The sequence below is a fragment of the Sprattus sprattus genome, assembly GCF_963457725.1.
Source record: "Sprattus sprattus genome assembly, chromosome: 12".
In the NCBI taxonomy this organism is placed as follows: Eukaryota; Metazoa; Chordata; class Actinopteri; order Clupeiformes; family Clupeidae; genus Sprattus; species Sprattus sprattus.
This window is the reverse complement of record NC_137910.1, coordinates 29,198,384-29,215,638: the sequence shown is the minus strand read 5'-3', so window position 1 is coordinate 29,215,638 and position 17,255 is coordinate 29,198,384. Positions and strand designations below refer to the sequence as shown.

At 42.3% G+C, this 17,255-nt stretch overlaps 1 protein-coding gene across 1 annotated transcript in view; it reads right to left on the bottom strand.

The window, feature by feature from the left end:
• Positions 1-1,138: 1,138 nt before the first annotated feature.
• Positions 1,139-17,255, bottom strand: part of cacna1sa (calcium channel, voltage-dependent, L type, alpha 1S subunit, a) — a 20,415-nt gene continuing 4,298 nt past the window's right edge. Inside the window, exons 3-45 of the mRNA XM_080848884.1 lie at positions 17,227-17,255; positions 16,834-16,976; positions 16,311-16,463; positions 15,688-15,893; positions 15,372-15,475; positions 14,989-15,134; positions 14,708-14,786; positions 14,406-14,566; positions 13,830-14,055; positions 12,894-13,101; positions 12,569-12,689; positions 12,306-12,420; positions 11,829-11,928; positions 11,618-11,687; positions 11,413-11,545; positions 11,049-11,178; positions 10,846-10,905; positions 10,459-10,565; positions 10,097-10,184; positions 9,823-9,930; positions 9,641-9,693; positions 9,393-9,539; positions 8,919-9,120; positions 8,504-8,662; positions 8,271-8,381; positions 8,104-8,187; positions 7,102-7,149; positions 6,953-6,979; positions 6,728-6,853; positions 6,453-6,518; positions 6,177-6,268; positions 5,914-6,073; positions 5,583-5,710; positions 5,220-5,316; positions 5,023-5,125; positions 4,573-4,674; positions 4,309-4,436; positions 3,924-4,049; positions 3,343-3,551; positions 3,171-3,250; positions 2,917-2,945; positions 2,743-2,829; positions 1,139-2,356 (exon numbers count right to left, since the gene is read on the bottom strand). The exon at positions 17,227-17,255 is cut by the window's right edge and continues 111 nt beyond it. Coding sequence (XP_080705010.1) covers positions 2,129-2,356; positions 2,743-2,829; positions 2,917-2,945; positions 3,171-3,250; positions 3,343-3,551; positions 3,924-4,049; positions 4,309-4,436; positions 4,573-4,674; positions 5,023-5,125; positions 5,220-5,316; positions 5,583-5,710; positions 5,914-6,073; positions 6,177-6,268; positions 6,453-6,518; positions 6,728-6,853; positions 6,953-6,979; positions 7,102-7,149; positions 8,104-8,187; positions 8,271-8,381; positions 8,504-8,662; positions 8,919-9,120; positions 9,393-9,539; positions 9,641-9,693; positions 9,823-9,930; positions 10,097-10,184; positions 10,459-10,565; positions 10,846-10,905; positions 11,049-11,178; positions 11,413-11,545; positions 11,618-11,687; positions 11,829-11,928; positions 12,306-12,420; positions 12,569-12,689; positions 12,894-13,101; positions 13,830-14,055; positions 14,406-14,566; positions 14,708-14,786; positions 14,989-15,134; positions 15,372-15,475; positions 15,688-15,893; positions 16,311-16,463; positions 16,834-16,976; positions 17,227-17,255 — 5,079 coding nt within the window. The 3' untranslated portion in view covers positions 1,139-2,128. The remainder of the gene's footprint in view (positions 2,357-2,742; positions 2,830-2,916; positions 2,946-3,170; positions 3,251-3,342; positions 3,552-3,923; positions 4,050-4,308; positions 4,437-4,572; positions 4,675-5,022; positions 5,126-5,219; positions 5,317-5,582; positions 5,711-5,913; positions 6,074-6,176; positions 6,269-6,452; positions 6,519-6,727; positions 6,854-6,952; positions 6,980-7,101; positions 7,150-8,103; positions 8,188-8,270; positions 8,382-8,503; positions 8,663-8,918; positions 9,121-9,392; positions 9,540-9,640; positions 9,694-9,822; positions 9,931-10,096; positions 10,185-10,458; positions 10,566-10,845; positions 10,906-11,048; positions 11,179-11,412; positions 11,546-11,617; positions 11,688-11,828; positions 11,929-12,305; positions 12,421-12,568; positions 12,690-12,893; positions 13,102-13,829; positions 14,056-14,405; positions 14,567-14,707; positions 14,787-14,988; positions 15,135-15,371; positions 15,476-15,687; positions 15,894-16,310; positions 16,464-16,833; positions 16,977-17,226) is intronic.

Here is a 17,255-nt window from a genome sequence, read left to right as displayed (position 1 = left end):
TAGGAGAGGTTTAACCTTATTTCTGCAACCTCCTTCTGGGGTCCTTGACCAGACAGACACCTCTCCATACCAGCATGGGGGAACTTGAAGTCACACTGATTTGATCCAATATTGAATATCTATACAACAGTCTTAATATTCTCAAGATTTCAAATTGCCCCATATTTCAAATTGGGTGTAATTATTTGTAATATTTTTCTTAAATGACAAAGCATATTACTTCTATATTGAGACAATACTGTCTGTACAGGTGTATTGGCAGTCTGTGATTAGTTACACAGTTTAAAAGAAGTGTTATTAACAATGTCAAAGTACACATTTTGCTGTGTAACGTAACAAGAATGATGGCCATATTCATGTCATATTTGTCTATACGGACACCTATAAAAATGCATCTCATCTAAATGCTAGGTAGCCACAAAAGCAGTATTCTTCAGTGATACAAATATTCATCCTCTCTATATATTTTTCTCGCCATATATTTAAATTGAACTGACATCACATTTAAATTGTTTATTTGTTTCTTTCAAGTCTACATTGTCCCTAAACTGAGCATTCATATTTGGAACCACACAACATAAACTAGCCAGCAGAAGTCTGCTAACAGTTACTGTTTACAAAGCCGTTTCTTTTACATTATTTTACAGAATTTGTATGTAGAAAAAACATGCTTTAAGAACTCAGCAACTTACCTCAGCATTGACAGAAACAGCCTGGTGAGCAAACTGAGCCAAAAAGACTCAAGCCATGCAAGCACTGGGCAGCAGCATTCCTCCACAGGTAAACATGGCGGAAACACTCTGTGGCTTTGTGAGAGGGCATGGCTGCTCCAGAAGGGACTAACGGATCAAGCAACTTAAATCCACTTAGCCAGAGACGTGGGGAAACAATGTGACTCACTTGAGGAAATGACTCCCTCCCCAGGCCACGGGTGTGGGTTTGGGTGTTGGGGCACGGACTACGAGAGCTCACAGGCGCTCCTGGAGCTGATAGGCGGCTTCGCAAGAGTTTAGTCTTTTGGCAAAGCTGAAGGCTGGAGTATGTATGTGACCATGAGCAAATGATGGAAGACGGTTATTATGGGTGGGTTTGAGACAATTCGTTTATTTGATGTTCTCTGCATCCCATGACAGTAGACACAAATACATTTGTTGGCATTGAGACTATCAACCTCTGTTTCGTTTTTGCAAAGACGTGAAAAGTCTGACAAAAATGTAATAACATCTTGTTAGAAGGAATAGAAAAAGGACTCTACTGAGAGTTAGTTTGTATGTACCACAGCTAAAGGTATGTTTGTATGTACCACAGCTCCATCATACGGACTGGAATATCTACAATCATTAATACTACATGTTTTCAATAACATAAATATCAAAAGCAGTCCATATGTATATTTAGGAAAATTATGACAAGTTGTCCTGATTAAACATATTGTAGGCTGTGTTCTCCAGAAAATAACAATAAAACAAACAAAAGGAAAAAAGAACAGGAAAAAATAAACATTGGACATGAAATATAGTAACGAGTGACCTTTTATGTCTGGCTTCAGAAGATGCTCTCAGCTGCTACATTTGTGAAACATTTCTCTCCAACAGGTAAAGAGGGCACGCTTCAGACATATTTATTCAAATGTGATCTTCCTTTAATTTATGACCCATTGGAAGGGTAGTAGACTAAAACTGTTCTCAGGGCAAAAGTTATTTAAATAAATCCTGCCTCATTTTATGAGGTATCCACAATTCTTAACTCTGTAACTCTCTGCTAGAAAATGCTTTCAAAGAATAAAATATTTTTTGAACAGCACATATTTAAAGGGAGCAGTACATACCTATGGCTTTCTTACCATCATAAACCATGAAATCTCATACTTACACATTAAATCATGAGATCAAGTTTTTCTCTATCTCCGTCCACAGTCTAACAACTGACCAACTCAGGAATCATCTCTGAGGTGCCCATTAAGTGGTGCCCATTTAAAAAGGGTTAAGTCAACCAGTGCCAACCCTACCTTGGGTTCTTGATGTTTCCCAAAAAAAGGGCCCACAACACCAAGTGTTGCTTGTCATTAACAGGTGGATCAACCTCCGTTCAGACATGCATCTAAAATAAACCACACAAGCTTGAAAGTCTAGACATGAGGATCTGACTGGAGTGAGTTTCTGGCCTCTCTCTGAATGCTGATTGGACGATGTTCCCTGCCTCCAGTCATGTGACCCTGGTGGTCATTCAGAAGGGTGGCAGCTGCATGCTCGATGTCATCCAGGTCCAATTGGAGGGCTTCAGCCATGTCTCGCTTTGCCACGGAAATAAACAGATGGTCTTCAGCCAAGGCCTCCAAACCATTACTGACAAGGATCTGTTGTGACACAAGGGTTGACTTGAGTGTATCTATGCCAAATTATGTGTAGTTTTCATGAACAAAAATACAATTCTTTCTAATTCTTGTGCATTCTTGATTTTTGTTCTGTCAGGTATTTTAGTTTTAACATTTTTTTTACATTTACATTGTTTCATTGCCAGGGAAACAGCTTAAGCAGTGGACATTATGTAAGACTGTCATTGATCACATGGACAGCATTTTTGGAAGAAGAAATTCCAAAACCTGAGAAACAAACAACCTGCTATTTTAATCACTCCCTCTTAATAATACATTTCTCCTCTTCTCCCCCTTTTTTAATTCTTCATAATCAACCCCCCTCCCCCCACCATGTTCTCCATTACCCCTTTGTTTATCTTTCTCACCTCTTCAATCAGTTTATCAGCAGTGCCTCTAGGATTCCGATGGGAAGTTACTTGTGAATGAGAGGTCTCAGCTCTGCCCCTAGTGGCCTGCAACAGCAAAGACATTATAAATCCTTTCTTAGCATGGTAAAGGAGAAAGGTAGACAAACGTCCTGAAGTGACCTCCCATCTTACCTGATAGCCGGCCTTCTGGTTGACACCACCTGCACATGTAACAACAGAGCACAGCATTTTAATAAGTGATGTGTACAAATGTAAAATAGCATTATATTGTAAATCCATCTCTCATTAATGATAAATGTGTAAACTGAATGCTCTGTTTTATATGAAACACTGTCATGGTGTGTAATGTGTACAACAAGTTTTGCATTCAACATGGCCCTATCATTTATCAGTGATGTTCAAATGTATTCTTTGTTATATATAACCTGGTGAGATGTGTTGGCCATTCTGGCTGACATGCCAACTGATTGTTGAGAGAGTGACAGCCTCGTTCTCAAAGGTGAACCTACAGGCACAGGGCAAAAATATTGACATCCTCATCAAACAATGCTTCCATCTGCAAAAAGCATGGCCACGCTTAACGGAGCACATACTCACTGTTCCCAGTTGTTGTTGTTGGAGTTGTTGTCATTGTGTGCGTTGTTGTTGTGGTTGGTGTTGGGGTGGTAGTGCAGGAAGCCTGGAGAGTGCTCTGCTTCCTCTGCCTTGCTCTCAGCGAACTGCAGCGGCCTCACGCTGGTGTTGGGGTTATTCCCCTGCTCCATGGCGAAGGGGTCCACGTGGTTTCCAAACAGCCCCCCTGCCCTCTATGCATTGGTAAGAGAGTCATGGTGGATGGTATTCAGTGGTGTTGATCTCCTTTGGAAGGTTTTTTAGAGTGGTTTATGGGTTTCTAAGGAGATGCGCCCGCATGCGTCGTGCCCACATTGTGTGCATAGTAACAATGTATTTGAAATTGCATACATTTGCACATGAGAGAATCCATGTGCAGGCATTTGTTGTGGGTTTGTATATGTTAATGTGTGTGTGTGTGTGTGTGTGTGTGTGTGTGTGTGTGTGTGTGTGTGTGTGTGTGTGTGTGTGTGTGTGTGTGTGTGTGTGTGTGTGTGTGTGTGTGTGTGTGTGTGTGTGTGTGTGTGTGTGAGTATGTTTCAGTGTGTCCCTGTGTTTCCTCTTACCCTGTAGATGGCCTCCTCCGCTGCCTCGTCCATGGCGTTGTCCATCTCCTCCTCGTTCATCAGGTCCCCTGAGATGGTCCTCAGCAGCTCTGGAGCCGCCTCGTCCTCAATGCTCCTGAGGCCAGCCTGACGGAGCGGAAGAGGGAGCAATAGAGGACAGACAGAGAGGGAGAGACATGGGAAAAGCAAATGACAAAAGTAAGAGGAAAGAGGTGTAAGAGAGGAGGGAGAGAGAAAGAGGGGTATAGGACAAAGGTCAGAAGAAGGGTCAGAAAAGAGAGACGGAGGGTGGGAGTTAAGGCTCCTTCGCAAAAGGGATATAAGAATGACGTTAAAGATGGAGTGAGACTCACAGGCAGAGGGGATGCTTTGGAGTGGTTCTCACCTGGATTTCAGCATTGTTCTTCTTCGTGGGCCGGTACCCATACTCCTCCTCCTGTCTCTTCAGGAACCTGCGGAAGTGGTCCTGGATCAGCTGGGTGGCATAGAATTTCCCCACGGTCACCTCGTCGTCTGAAAGAGACAGGTGTTCACACACAGAGTTTGCATGTAACTAACAAACTGTTTCATTAATGGTGTAACTATTGTGACCGTGACTGTAATGTGATTAAGATCAGACTAGGTCAGAGTGAGTGTTTGGGATGCTCACCACCAATAGGTGGAATGACCTGGTCCAGCAGCTTCATGCTGGTTCTCTTCCAGATCTTTTTGATGATGGCTCTCAGCTCCTCATTGGCCTTCTCAAAGTTACCTGTCAGAAAACAACGCTTAATCTATTAGTCCTGTTACTTTACAACGCTTAATCTATTAGTCCTGGACAAAGCTTTAATTACTCAGCAAAAAACAACACTTTATAGAAATTAAATGATGTGTCCTCTACAGGCGTGACTACTCCGTTGCCCTGTACGTATGCCACTGTAACTTATGGCCTAATGTGGTAGACATAAATACCATATCGGGTATACTTGAGACACCTGTGTAGAATTCAATCAAGCGATCTATCTTGAAAACATTCACTAACAGTTACAATTAGCTGCTAGTCAGGGTATGCTGTCATAAGAGTTGAATTATATTTCCAAGGAACTAGAGGCCCACAAACCTTCTGTCTTGATCTTGAGGCCAGTCCTGACCAGGCCAAAGAGGGTGGCATTGAATGTCACTGTGCCGTCACTGTTCAAGGGCATGTTCATGGAGATCAGCCTCTACAATTAGAATGCAACGATTCAAAGCTCAGCACAGCCAGTTTAAAGCCAGGGCGACATGGTTTGTGGATGAGTAGCAGTTCTCATGTCTCACCTTGCAAGCGACCAGGTGGGGGCAGAACTTTCCAAAACCCAGCGGAGGCATGATCCTCCGCAGGAGTGTCACCACATCCAGATGCTTAATGCGTCCACTGGTAGAAACAGGGCAGGAAAACAGGCTTGGGATTAATCAGATGATTGCAGAAACGTTCTTTCATCCTAAACGTGGTTGCAATTAAAGAAGGGCATGAGCTCCTGGGAATGAGAAATGTTCATGTATATCTGGAGTTCAGACTTCAATCCCAGCTTTGATGTATCAAATCTATAGGAAATCTCTGCTGTAACTGGCGCAAAGGCAAGCGATGTTTGATAAGGTACTGTATGTTTATTTACTGTATGATATGTTAGTCATACTCACGTGGCCTCAGGGTCATATTCTGCCCAGATCTTCTTGAACTCGTCCAGGTGGTGTGGCCCGAGTACGGACCAATCATGTGTTAGGTAGTCAAAGTTATCCATGATCACAGCCACGAATAAATTGATAATCTATGGCATAAGAAAAATATACGTTAATAAACCATGACCACCCAAACCACCATGTGTGTGTGTGTGAGTGTGTGTGTGTGTGTGTGTGTGTGTGTGTGTGTGTGTGTGTGTGTGTGTGTGTGTGTGTGTGTGTGTGTGTGTGTGTGTGTGTATGTGTATGTGTGTGTGTGTATGCGTGCACACGTGTCCACATACTCACTCACCAAGAAAGCACAGAGCATGTAGAAGCTCATGAAGTAGAGGATGGCAATGCTGGAGCCACAGGTGTACTCCTCCCCTGGCAGGAAGTCAGATTTGGGGTCACAGAGTTGGCCGTACATACACGCCAACATCACTTCCTGCCAGCCCTCCCCAGTGGCACACCTGCACACAGTCCACAGCACAGGTGTAGCTTCGTATGGTGAAGTATAAAACTAAACAAATGTAGTGGTCCCACACCCATTTTAATTCCCAAGGCTATGTTTACCTGAAGAGTACCAGAACTGCCATAGGAAATGTCTGGAAGTTGTTGTTGCGATTGATCTGTGTGCCATCTATCAACGCTACTTTACCAAACACCTAAAAAGAGCAAAAACATTTATATGAACCTTCAGATTAAGTAAATAGTCCCACATCTGCTATGTATCTCCTTGTAAACCAGTTGCTTGATTGGGTGAATCCACACAGTACAGTAAAGACATCAAGTCTTATTCATGGCTTTTCATTGCTACAACAATTCTGGATGTCTGTTAACAGGTCTTACCTGCATTCCAATAACAGCATAAATGAAGAACAGCATGACGATCAGAAGAGCAACGTAAGGCAAAGCCTGAAAACAAACAGAAGATCACTTTAGAGGTAAAACCAGAGAGAAAACAGACTTTGCCTTATCATTAATTATTTACAGTAAAGCTCTACACTTACTTACAGTAGAGCTCTGCTAAATACATCAAAGACATTTGGGAAATACTCATCAGGAATTCAACCTCTGACCTGGGATTTACTATCACCTTGTTTTCAGCAGGGGCACTCTCATACCTGGAAAGATTTGATGAAGGTCCACAAGAGGTTTCTGATACCCTCAAAGCGATTCAACAGTTTCACCAGACGCATGACACGGAACAGACGGAAGAACGTGATGGACACACTGGCATTTTCCGATTCCTGCAAGAAGACAGTTTCATCGTACTCCACAATATGACATATTTATTTACCAGCAAAAATGCTTAACTGGCACATTAAATAGCCTTGTGAGCTACTTACTGCTATGGCTTGCATTGGATCCACCGCCTGAAAGAGTCAAGAACATTTTGTAAGACCCTCTGTTTCCTAAAGGGTTAGACCATCCCTGATGTAGGCACCCAATACAGTCACTTAGAACTCATAAACATACATAAACTCCTCGTAATTACCTCACAACCATGGAGACAATATAGTCCTCCCTGAGAGGCCAAGGCTGCCTATGATTGGGAAAGAGGAGAAAGAGGAAATAAAAAAGACTGTTAACGTTTTGAACCTTTGACCAGTTTAAATGTGGAATCATGGTGCCAAAACACCCAGTGCTCAGCCACGGACGTGTGCAGCAAGTGTACAAAGCAAAGGCTGAATGGTGAAAAGGGTGGTGTGATTGATGGAGAAGCACTGCCTCAGGCTAACAGTGGGTGGTTTGCAGTGAGGAGCTTTGGCAAAAGCTGTGTGGGCTGGGGGGGAAGAGATGCACTAGACTAGGACATACTGACCATCTCAACAGAGCGCGAGCTGGACTGAAGGCTAGACTGGAGTGAACAGACATAGGGCAGGGCAGTGGATAAGACATTTTAAACTCAAGGGCTGTTTCATGATAAAGATACATTTTTATGTAGGCAAAGACTCTAGCTTTTTTATAGATAATAAGATAAACGTAAATCAACTTTCGACTTCTGTTTCAGGTTCATGGATGAAGTAAATTGCTTGTCATGGACATTTTGGGGATGTACTTGCATAATAAGTAGACAATAATAATTATAACATTTAAGTATATAATAACATTTTGGAGATATAAAGTATTTGTATAACAACTGAAAGATGCTATTTGGTTTCATGAAATGTTGTTGATATTTGTGCTCAACAGGCCAACCAAATTACACCCTGCGCTTGCATGTTCCTGAAGCACCATGTTGATTGGCTGGGATGGTTTATGGATCGGTCTTGACCACTAGGTGTGTTCCCCCTACTTACAGAGCCAGGACTGTGTATGAACACCTGAGCTTTTATGATCGCAAGCACTGAACAGATAGCTAGATGACCGTCAGAAGGAATTTCGCTGAATTTGACAAAAAGTGTATGGAATTAGAATTTTGGACTCTACGTTTAATTGGCCAATCACTTGAAAAGTTGGAACCTAGATCTTGGGGACTTAAAGTGAAAATACATACATCAATTTCGCTAAGGGTAACATCAACGACACTGCCTATGACGATGACAAAGTCAAAGACATTCCAGGGATCCCCAAAGTAGCCCTGTGGAAGGAAAGTGAAAAGTCAGCTACATTTACTGCACTAGTTACGTCTAAGAAAGGAAAGATAAGCAATGAGGGTCTCACCTTAGCTTTGAAGGCCATGAGTTTTAAAAGCATCTCCAGCGTAAAGAGCACAGTAAAGATCACGTTGAGCATGTCAGAGAGGTGGGTCACATGCTCAGACTGGTTGCAGTGCTGGGGGATAGACATTTGAGAGAGAGGAGAAAACCACAGACATTAAGAGACCACAGACATTAGAGTTGAATTTCATCACCTTCATCAGTCAAATCAAAAGGCCTCCAGCTCCTCAGTCTTACCTGCATCCCCAGACACATGGTGTTGAGCATGATGAGCAGGAACATGAGGTACTCAAAGTAGCATGAAGTGACCACGTACCAGACCTTGTATTGGTACGGGTTCTTGGGGATGTAACATCTGAGCGGCCGTGCTTTCAGTGCATACTGGACACACTGACGCTGCAGAACACCAAATCCAAACATTTACTCATGGCGGTCCATATTTATCGCTGTAAACTTAATATACTACACACAGGAGATATGAAATGTATTTAAAGCAAAATGTTTTGTAAAGGGCTTTTGACACTGACTGTACCCCAAATTAAACTGTATTTTTTTCAGTCAAAAAATGATTTTATTAGACTGATGCATAGAATTGAATGTTGGAGTATCTAATTCTAAAAAAGCGAATTTAATTAAAAAAAAAATGAGGTACCTGATTCTTGTCCAGCTCACAGTTTTTATACTCCTGTTCTCCCTGCTCCTGGAAGGTGACGATGACAAAACCCACAAAGATGTTCATCATGAAGAAGGCGATGATGATGAGGTACATGATGAAGAAGATGGAGATTGCTATACGGTTGTTGTAGACAGGACCCCTGTCTTCCATGTATGAGTCCATGGCTTTGTATAAGAGTCTGAAGGTGTGAGTGTGTGTATGTGTGTGAGAGAGTGTGTGAGAGAAAGAGAAAGAGAAAAAGAGAGACACACACACACAAAGGGAGGGAGTGCCAGAGAAAGACAGGCAAAGAGACAAAAAAAGAGAAGTTGTCCATTAATAAATCTTTCATAGGGACATGTCAAACTAATTACTGTTTCACTACTCTGTTAGTATCTACTAATAAAATAAATAATATATTCATAACTTACAAAAACATGATGTTTGTACAAGATATGCAGGGTAACTTACTTTGGCCAGCCCTCAAACGTAGAGACAGTGAAGAGAGCTAACATGCCATTCAGCACATTATCAAAGTTCAGGTCACTGTTCTTCCATTCTCGCTTGCTGACCACCATCTCATGAAGAGCATTCTCCTGATGCTTTATGTAGATCCCTCTGATTAGGACAAAGAAATGCAGGAGAGTTCTCAGAATGACTCAAAAGAGGATTGTAAAGGTTTGCTGTAGACCAGATGATACTGCATTTGCACAACCTACCTGCAGTCTAGTTCAGTCATCATAGCAGGGTCTGTGCAGGAAAAGAATTTTCCCTTTTGGATTGATAATAAAAAGACATTAAAAAACAATGGTGAGGGCAGTATGTGTATATAAGAAAATACATAAGAAGAGTTCATGTTGTTTTACTGTTTTAGTAGAGATAGCACCATCCCAACGCCTACCTTGAAAAGCTGAACTCCAATGCAGGAGAACATAAAGTCCAGAAGCATGGTGACCAGGACAATGTTGCCAATGCTCTTAATGGCAACAAACACACATTGGATGACCATCTGTAACACAAGAAAAACCCAAGAGGGAGGACTTTCAGCTTGAGATTGTGTTTTGTACCATCCAAAACGCAATGTTAAATTGTATATTTAATTGGACCGTCAAAACCACTAGGGGGCTGTAAAAAACAGCTTAAAACATTTTTAGCTTCACGTGAACGTAGGCTACCTTCAGTCCCTTGGCTCTGTTGATGGCTCTCAGAGGTCTCAGCACCCTCAGCACCCTGAGGATCTTCACCACAGAAATGGCGCTGGACCTGAACACCGCACAGACCCAGAGGTCAGACTTAGACATGAGGAGCAGCTCTGAGTCTGCGGCCATAGCATGTGGTGGGCTATTGGGCTAGCAAGCTGACAAAGCTAAAGTCAGGGCTAACTTCTCCCACGTCTTCTAAATGTTATGCTTCTTGACATGGAATCAGCTTCAGCAACCATAAAAGCCAGTTTTCATTTGATGAATTATACATGGATGAACTGTACAAAACCTTAACATTTGCCTTTCGATAGTTGGATGTATTCTACTACACTTACTCCATTCCAATGGATAGAAGAGAGACACCCACAACCAGAATGTCCAGGATATTGAAGGAGTTTCGGCAAAAGGAGCCTTTGTGGAGGAAGGCACCATACGTGGTCATCTGACATAAACACAACATTATTATAAACATGAAGCAGAGGCAGAGGAGCAGAAGGCAGAAGTTGACAATGGCAAATATGAGCATTTTCACCCCAATACATGCACAGAGGTAGGCTATTTCACTCATCATTAGACTTCTGGGTCTAGTATATGGAAGTCTGGTTAGATGACAGCATGACAACTTTATGAATTTGGAATGTCTATGAGCATTTGCCTCTGCGGCCAGTCATTTGATAAACCACTTGGACCCTGGTGAGAAGTGAGGCGGGTGTGTGTAATACCTTGAGGACAATTTCCACCGTGAATACTGAAGTAAAGACATAGTCTGCATAAGCCAAGACCTGCAGCAGATGTGGTGGGAACATGGTCATGAAAATAGTGAATGAGCCACCGGTGTAAAATAGGGAATAGTTCTAAAAAGATTATATTGTAACTTTGAAGATGTAACAGTAACTCCTCGTCACCAATGTGGGCATCTGGTCACCTGGTTTTTGAAGGACATTGGGTCGATAGGATCCTCGGCAGCCAGAGAGATACTACTGAGGAGGATGAAGAGGAGGATGATGTTGGTGAAGGTGGTGGCATTGATGATTCTGTGGCACAGTTTACGGAACCTGGAAAGGGGGAAGATGGTTTGTGCCTCTGACCTTAAGTGAGTTCAGTAAATTAACTCAAAGACACAAGACAGACTGAGGGAATCTTGATACAGTTTAGAGAACATACCCAGAAGTTTACATCATGTTAATAATATTGACCTACTATTTAATGTGAATTTGTACTCATATTTGTGACATTAAGCATTGTATTTTTAGTCCATTAACACATTTAAGATGCATAAATTCACTCACTTATTTTTGGGGCCAAATAAGAAAAAGGAACTGGCTTCTGGCATGGGCACTGCCTCCTCCTTCAGCTGGAGGTCAGCCATTGGCCGAGGCCGAGGACTGAGGGGAATCTCAGGCTCCTCCTCCTCATCGTCACCTGGGCAACAGATATAGCGTTAATGGACTTCATAACACATTACACGAGGTGAGAGGATTATATATGATTTACCTGGGAAATCAGCTGGAGGAAAGGGATCCTTAATTTCATTCACATTCGCCTCAAACTCATCCACCTTTAGCTGTTCAAAAAGACAATGTTGTTGAGATGATGAAAATTACATGATGTCTTCACTATTCTGTAGAATTTATTCTACATATTAATAATCCAGCCACCCCTTTTTACTCATTTTTAATATTTAATCATTTGGGGCAAGTTTTACCTTGGCCGTGGTAGGCATTGCTTCTGTCTTGGCTCTCTGGTCAGCCAGTTTCTTTGCCAACAGGGCCTTCTCTTCCTCACCCTTTTCTGGGTGACTATCCCTACATCACAAAATACGATACATCAAAATACTGGGGAGAGGTGGACAACCTGGCCAGAAACAAATACAATCACCCACTGAAAAAGGCCAAAAAAAAGGCCTACTGCTGTGCCCTGTGACCTCCTGAAGTGTCTCTTGGATGTTCTCAAGGCTGACACGGTATTTTGAGAGGCCCCCCGAGATCCTCTATCCAATATTTTACCACTGTAAGAGCATCTCAGTTTTTTGTTTTTGTTTCAGGGTTCTGTCAATGGTGTTTTATTTTTTTATTGGAGTTTGTTATTGGAGCAGACACGTGTGTCTTTACAGTGCACCTCTCCTGCACCACACCAGTCAGTAAAGACTGCACCTGATGCAATTACTAAGGATCCCACTGACCTCAGCATCTTCTTGCGTTTTTTCTCCTCAGCCCTCTCCTTCTGGGCCGAGGTCAGACTCTCCGCCTCTGCCAGGTTGTCCACAGCAATGGCCAAGAAGACATTCAAAAGAATGACTGTGTTTTCTTTGGTCAAGGAAATGATAGCAGAATAACAGCATAGATCACTTAGGGCTGATCTTAATCCCTCTATTAGTACAACCTTGTAAGAGGCCAAGGTTGCACTGTGTGGTGATCAGGCATGACCAAGAATAATGAAGGATACAGTTCCCAATGACAAAGAGAATGATGAAGTAGATGCTGACCAGAATCCCGGGCATGGCCGGACCACCATGAGCCATGATGCCATCATACATCACCGTATTCCAGTCCTCACCCGTCAGGATCTGCACCAGGAGGAAGAATGAGATTCCACAATGATACTGATGGAGTGTCTGAAGTGTAACATACTAAGTAAGACAGCCGATGCATATAACTTTGTGTAATTTTGAACTTGTAGTTATTGAATATTAAATATTACAAATGATTGGCTACTCATTTGCACTGGCTATTTATTCCCCCTTTTGTGATACAGATGTGAGACACCATACCTGGAACACTGTGATGAGGGCCTGGGGAAAGTTATCGAAGTTGCTTCTGCGAACCCTGTGTTCAGGGAAGTTGAACTTGCCTCCGAACACCTGCATGCCCAGCAGGGAGAAGATGACGATGAAGAGGAAGAGGAGCAGGAGCAGCGAGGCGATGGAGGCGATTGAGTTCAGCAGGGACGCCACCAGGTTACTCAGACCAGTCCAGTACCTGATGCAAGGACCACACTAACATCACACACCCACATACAGTAACTGCTATCATCAATATGTAAGGAAATGTATTATCCTAAATCCAGGTGATTTTTAGCTGGTGGTCTACACAACGGTGTCAACAAAAATTGTGCATGGCCAGCATGGCCTGGTTACCAATTTCAAGGTTTGTTCCTGTTACGTAACATGGAGTTTTTCCTTGCCCCTGTCACCATTGTGCCTGTTCAAGGGGGGTTCAGGCACTGGGCTCTGTAAAGCGCCTTGAGAGAATTATTTTGGCACTATATTAATAAAATTGAATTGAATTGAATTGAATTAAATTAAATTAAATTGAATTGAATTGAATTGAATTGAATTGAATTGAATTGAATTGAATTGAATTGAATTGAATTGAAATAAATAAAATAAAATAAAATAAAATAAAATAAAATAAAATAAAATAAAATAAAATAAAATAAAATAAAATAAAATAAAATTAAATAAAATAAAATTAAATTAAATTAAATTAAATTAAATTAAATTAAATTAAATTAAATTAAATAAAATTGAATTGAATTGAATTGAATTGAATTGAATTGAATTGAATTGAATTGAATTCAATTCAATTCAATTCAGTTCAATTCAATACAATTCAATACAATTCAATACAATTCAATACAATACAATAGTCATTAAGGTACGATATATCACCCCCACCCCCTCCCCTGCCTGTGGTGCGGCTCATACTTAGTGATCTTGAGGAGCCTGAGCAGGCGGATGCAGCGCAGCACAGAGACGCCAGTGAGGGACATGATGTCCATGCGCACCAGGATCAGCTCCAAGATGCCCACAGACACCACGAAGCAGTCAAAGCGGTTGAAGAGTGACATGAAGTAGGAGGGCAGCCCCAGGGCGTACATCTTCAGGAACATCTCCACCGCAAACAGGGACAGCAGCACCTTGTTTGCATTTTCTGTCAGGAGATTCAAAAATGAGAGATGAGAATATTTAATGAATTTGAATGAAAGGATTATATGAGGAAATTGTATCAGTAATATGTTCTATTTCTCTTTAGTCTTCTCCTCAATGCAGCAGTGGCAAACCTCAGAGACTGAAAGCTTAAGTCTCTTACAGTGTGTGTGGTGTTTTTCCTAAGTGACCTGGCACCTGGCTAATTCCTCACATTTAAATAACTTAAGCCATTATGTTCAGGAAAGCACTCCACCAGTCTGTCTGAATACAACTCTCATGTTGACAGCTGTGTAAACAGTAAGAGGCATATTGATTTGCATTGCTGATTTCCTCTCCCATCTATGTATCTACCTTGGAAATTGGTGAGTCCCTCAGACTGTTGGTGGTGCTCGGTTGCAATGGCCAGTGTATTGAAGAACACCAACAGGATGACCAGCCGGTAGAAGAGGTTGGACTTTACAAAGGTGCGGCACTTCCTCCGGAGCACACGGTTGTACTGCTTGGCTCGTTTCCTACATGAAAAGCCCGAGACCTAAAGCTCTTACATTCAACGCTATACCTGGGGTGTTAATCATGATAAAAGTGAGAAATCAAGAGCTTTTCTCATTGATCCAAATCTGCTGTAGCAGGCGTGTGATTCCGGATGTACTCACAAGTAATAGAGAAAGCGCTGGATTCCCTCGATACCGTACAGACTATCTGATTCTGACCCCTCGACCAGAGGTAGCAGTCCTACACAAGGAAGACCACACATTTACGTTTTCACATTTAACTGGCTCTTTAGGTGCAACAGCAACGTATGTGCTGCATGACTGCTTAATGATGATGGTTCATTAGTCATAAAGTGGTTGGCATACAGATACAAGACACAAAGTATATTTTTAAATTTCTACCTCTTCTACATGAGATCTTTTTAGGGTGGGGTATGCATTACCTCTGCCCTCCTGGTCGTTGTCCAGGATCTCAGCCTGGGTGATCCACTCCATGTAGCCCTTCACGTCCTCGTCCAGCTGCTGGTGCTCACGCAGCGCCTGGTACTCCCCACTCCTGTAGCTCTTCTCCCGCTCCTTAGTGAACTCACTGGGGAGGGACACCATTAGAGAGAGAGAGAGGGACAGAGAGGTCGTTTATAATGTCTGTCTTGACCCACACTTTGGAGCAAGTGATGACCCCCCTCGCTCACATGGCTTTTGTTTTTAATCAATTCTAGAAATATCATTTTCACTTCAAACAGTGTGATCAGTACTAGTTCCTTATGCCCCGCGACCCTGTGAGCAAAGTACTGGTTGCACTGAGAGCGTGAGAGAGAGACAGTACCCGCAGAGGACCCCCAGAACCAGGTTGAGGATGAAGAAGGAGCCCAGAAGAATGAGGGTGACGAAATAAATCCAAGGCCACTCAACCCCAATGGCATCATTCACCTGTCAATGCACACACACACCAAACACACACACACACACACACACACACACAAACAATGCCACACAATTCAACATGATAAATAGTCTAGTCAAATTCAATGATGTGACTGTGAAACAACCTCACTGTTTTAAAGCCAGCAGACTATCTATATTGTGAATGGGGGGGGGGGGGGGGGGGGCGCACACACACACACACACACACACACACTTACCCAGTACAGCACATCAGTCCAGCCCTGGGTGGTGATGCACTGGTACACGGTCAGCATGGAGAAGCCAAGGTTGTCAAAGTGGGTGATGCCCAGATTGGGCCCGGGCCAGCCTGCCCGGCATTCTGTGCCATTCATAGTGCAGCGGCGGCCGTTTCCTGCCTGGGCGCAGGGCGCTGCCTTTTCATTCTCCAAGGTCGCGGGGATGCCTGTGGAGAACAGGAAGAAGAACAGGGTCAACTCAGTCACACTGCACTCAGTTAAACATACTCGTTCACACTGTACTCAGTAACACCATACTCATTCACACCATACTCATTCACACTATATTCAGTCACACCATACTATCACTACTATGTCCCTTCATAATACGGTATTCAGTCACATCATACTCAGCCAGGCTATGCTCAGTAATGCTATACCCCATCACACTATACTAGTTAGTAAGTTGATAAACTGAGAAATGATTGAATATGTTTTGACTGTATTTGGGGGCCACAGGGTCAGTGATGCATTTTTATGTCTAACACATCCTTCAAGACATTGGATTCCTTGTGTTCAATATCAACATATCGATTAAATGCTGTTGATAATTAAGAATTTGCTTTGATTACCACACTACATACTTGTTCCTTCATAGTAGCATGTTTTGTGCATCTTGCACTTGAAGAGGTCTAGTCCAGCAATGGCATAGATGGTGACCATGAAGAAGACCAGGAGGGAGATGTGGAACATGGGCAACATGGACTTAAGGATGGAGCTCATCACCACCTGCAGGCCTGGAGAGAAAGAACAACTGTTGTAAAACAATCTTTTCACATCCATCTTCATTCATAGCACACATCTAATTTGGAAGTGACTTGTAGCACAAAGTTAGTTAACCTATTGTGTTTATACCAGTCAGGTATAACCCCTCTTTTCCCCCATCCTACAAAAGTATAAAATGAGTTCCAAAGAGCAAGGAGTAAGGCAGACAAGGGCATAAAATGTTTGAGGCACACCCAAACAAATCTCCTTTTAGTTATCCAAAGCTCAAATATTAGAGAAATTTACATTTTCTACAAGTTTTCTTGTTTGATTAAGATCTATCGACACAAGTAATCTTCCCTCAGAAAATCCCAGATTTGAAAACAAAATGCCAATCCTTACTGGGCACCCCAGAGACCAGGCGAAGTGGCCTCAGCACCCTAAATGCTCTCAGGGCCTTCATGTCAAAGCCCCCACCCCCCTGATCAACTGGGGCCTCCACCCCACTGACGTTGTTGATGAAGTCCACTACAATGGTAAACAGTCTGTAATAGCAGCCAGAAAACAGACACAGAAAGAAAAACACACATGATAGTTAATTATATATTTTGTAGCAACACACCAAATATATATATATTTGCTGCAAACATCCATTTTGGTTTAAAATATTTGAAATATAGAAATGTAATATAGATAAATAGTGCATATAATACAGTGGTATTGAATAATGTCCTTAATCTGTAGAGAGAGTCAGAGACTGCAGTGTATTCTGAAACCAAGATCATGTATTATTACCCCATGGTGACAATGACAAAATCCAGCAT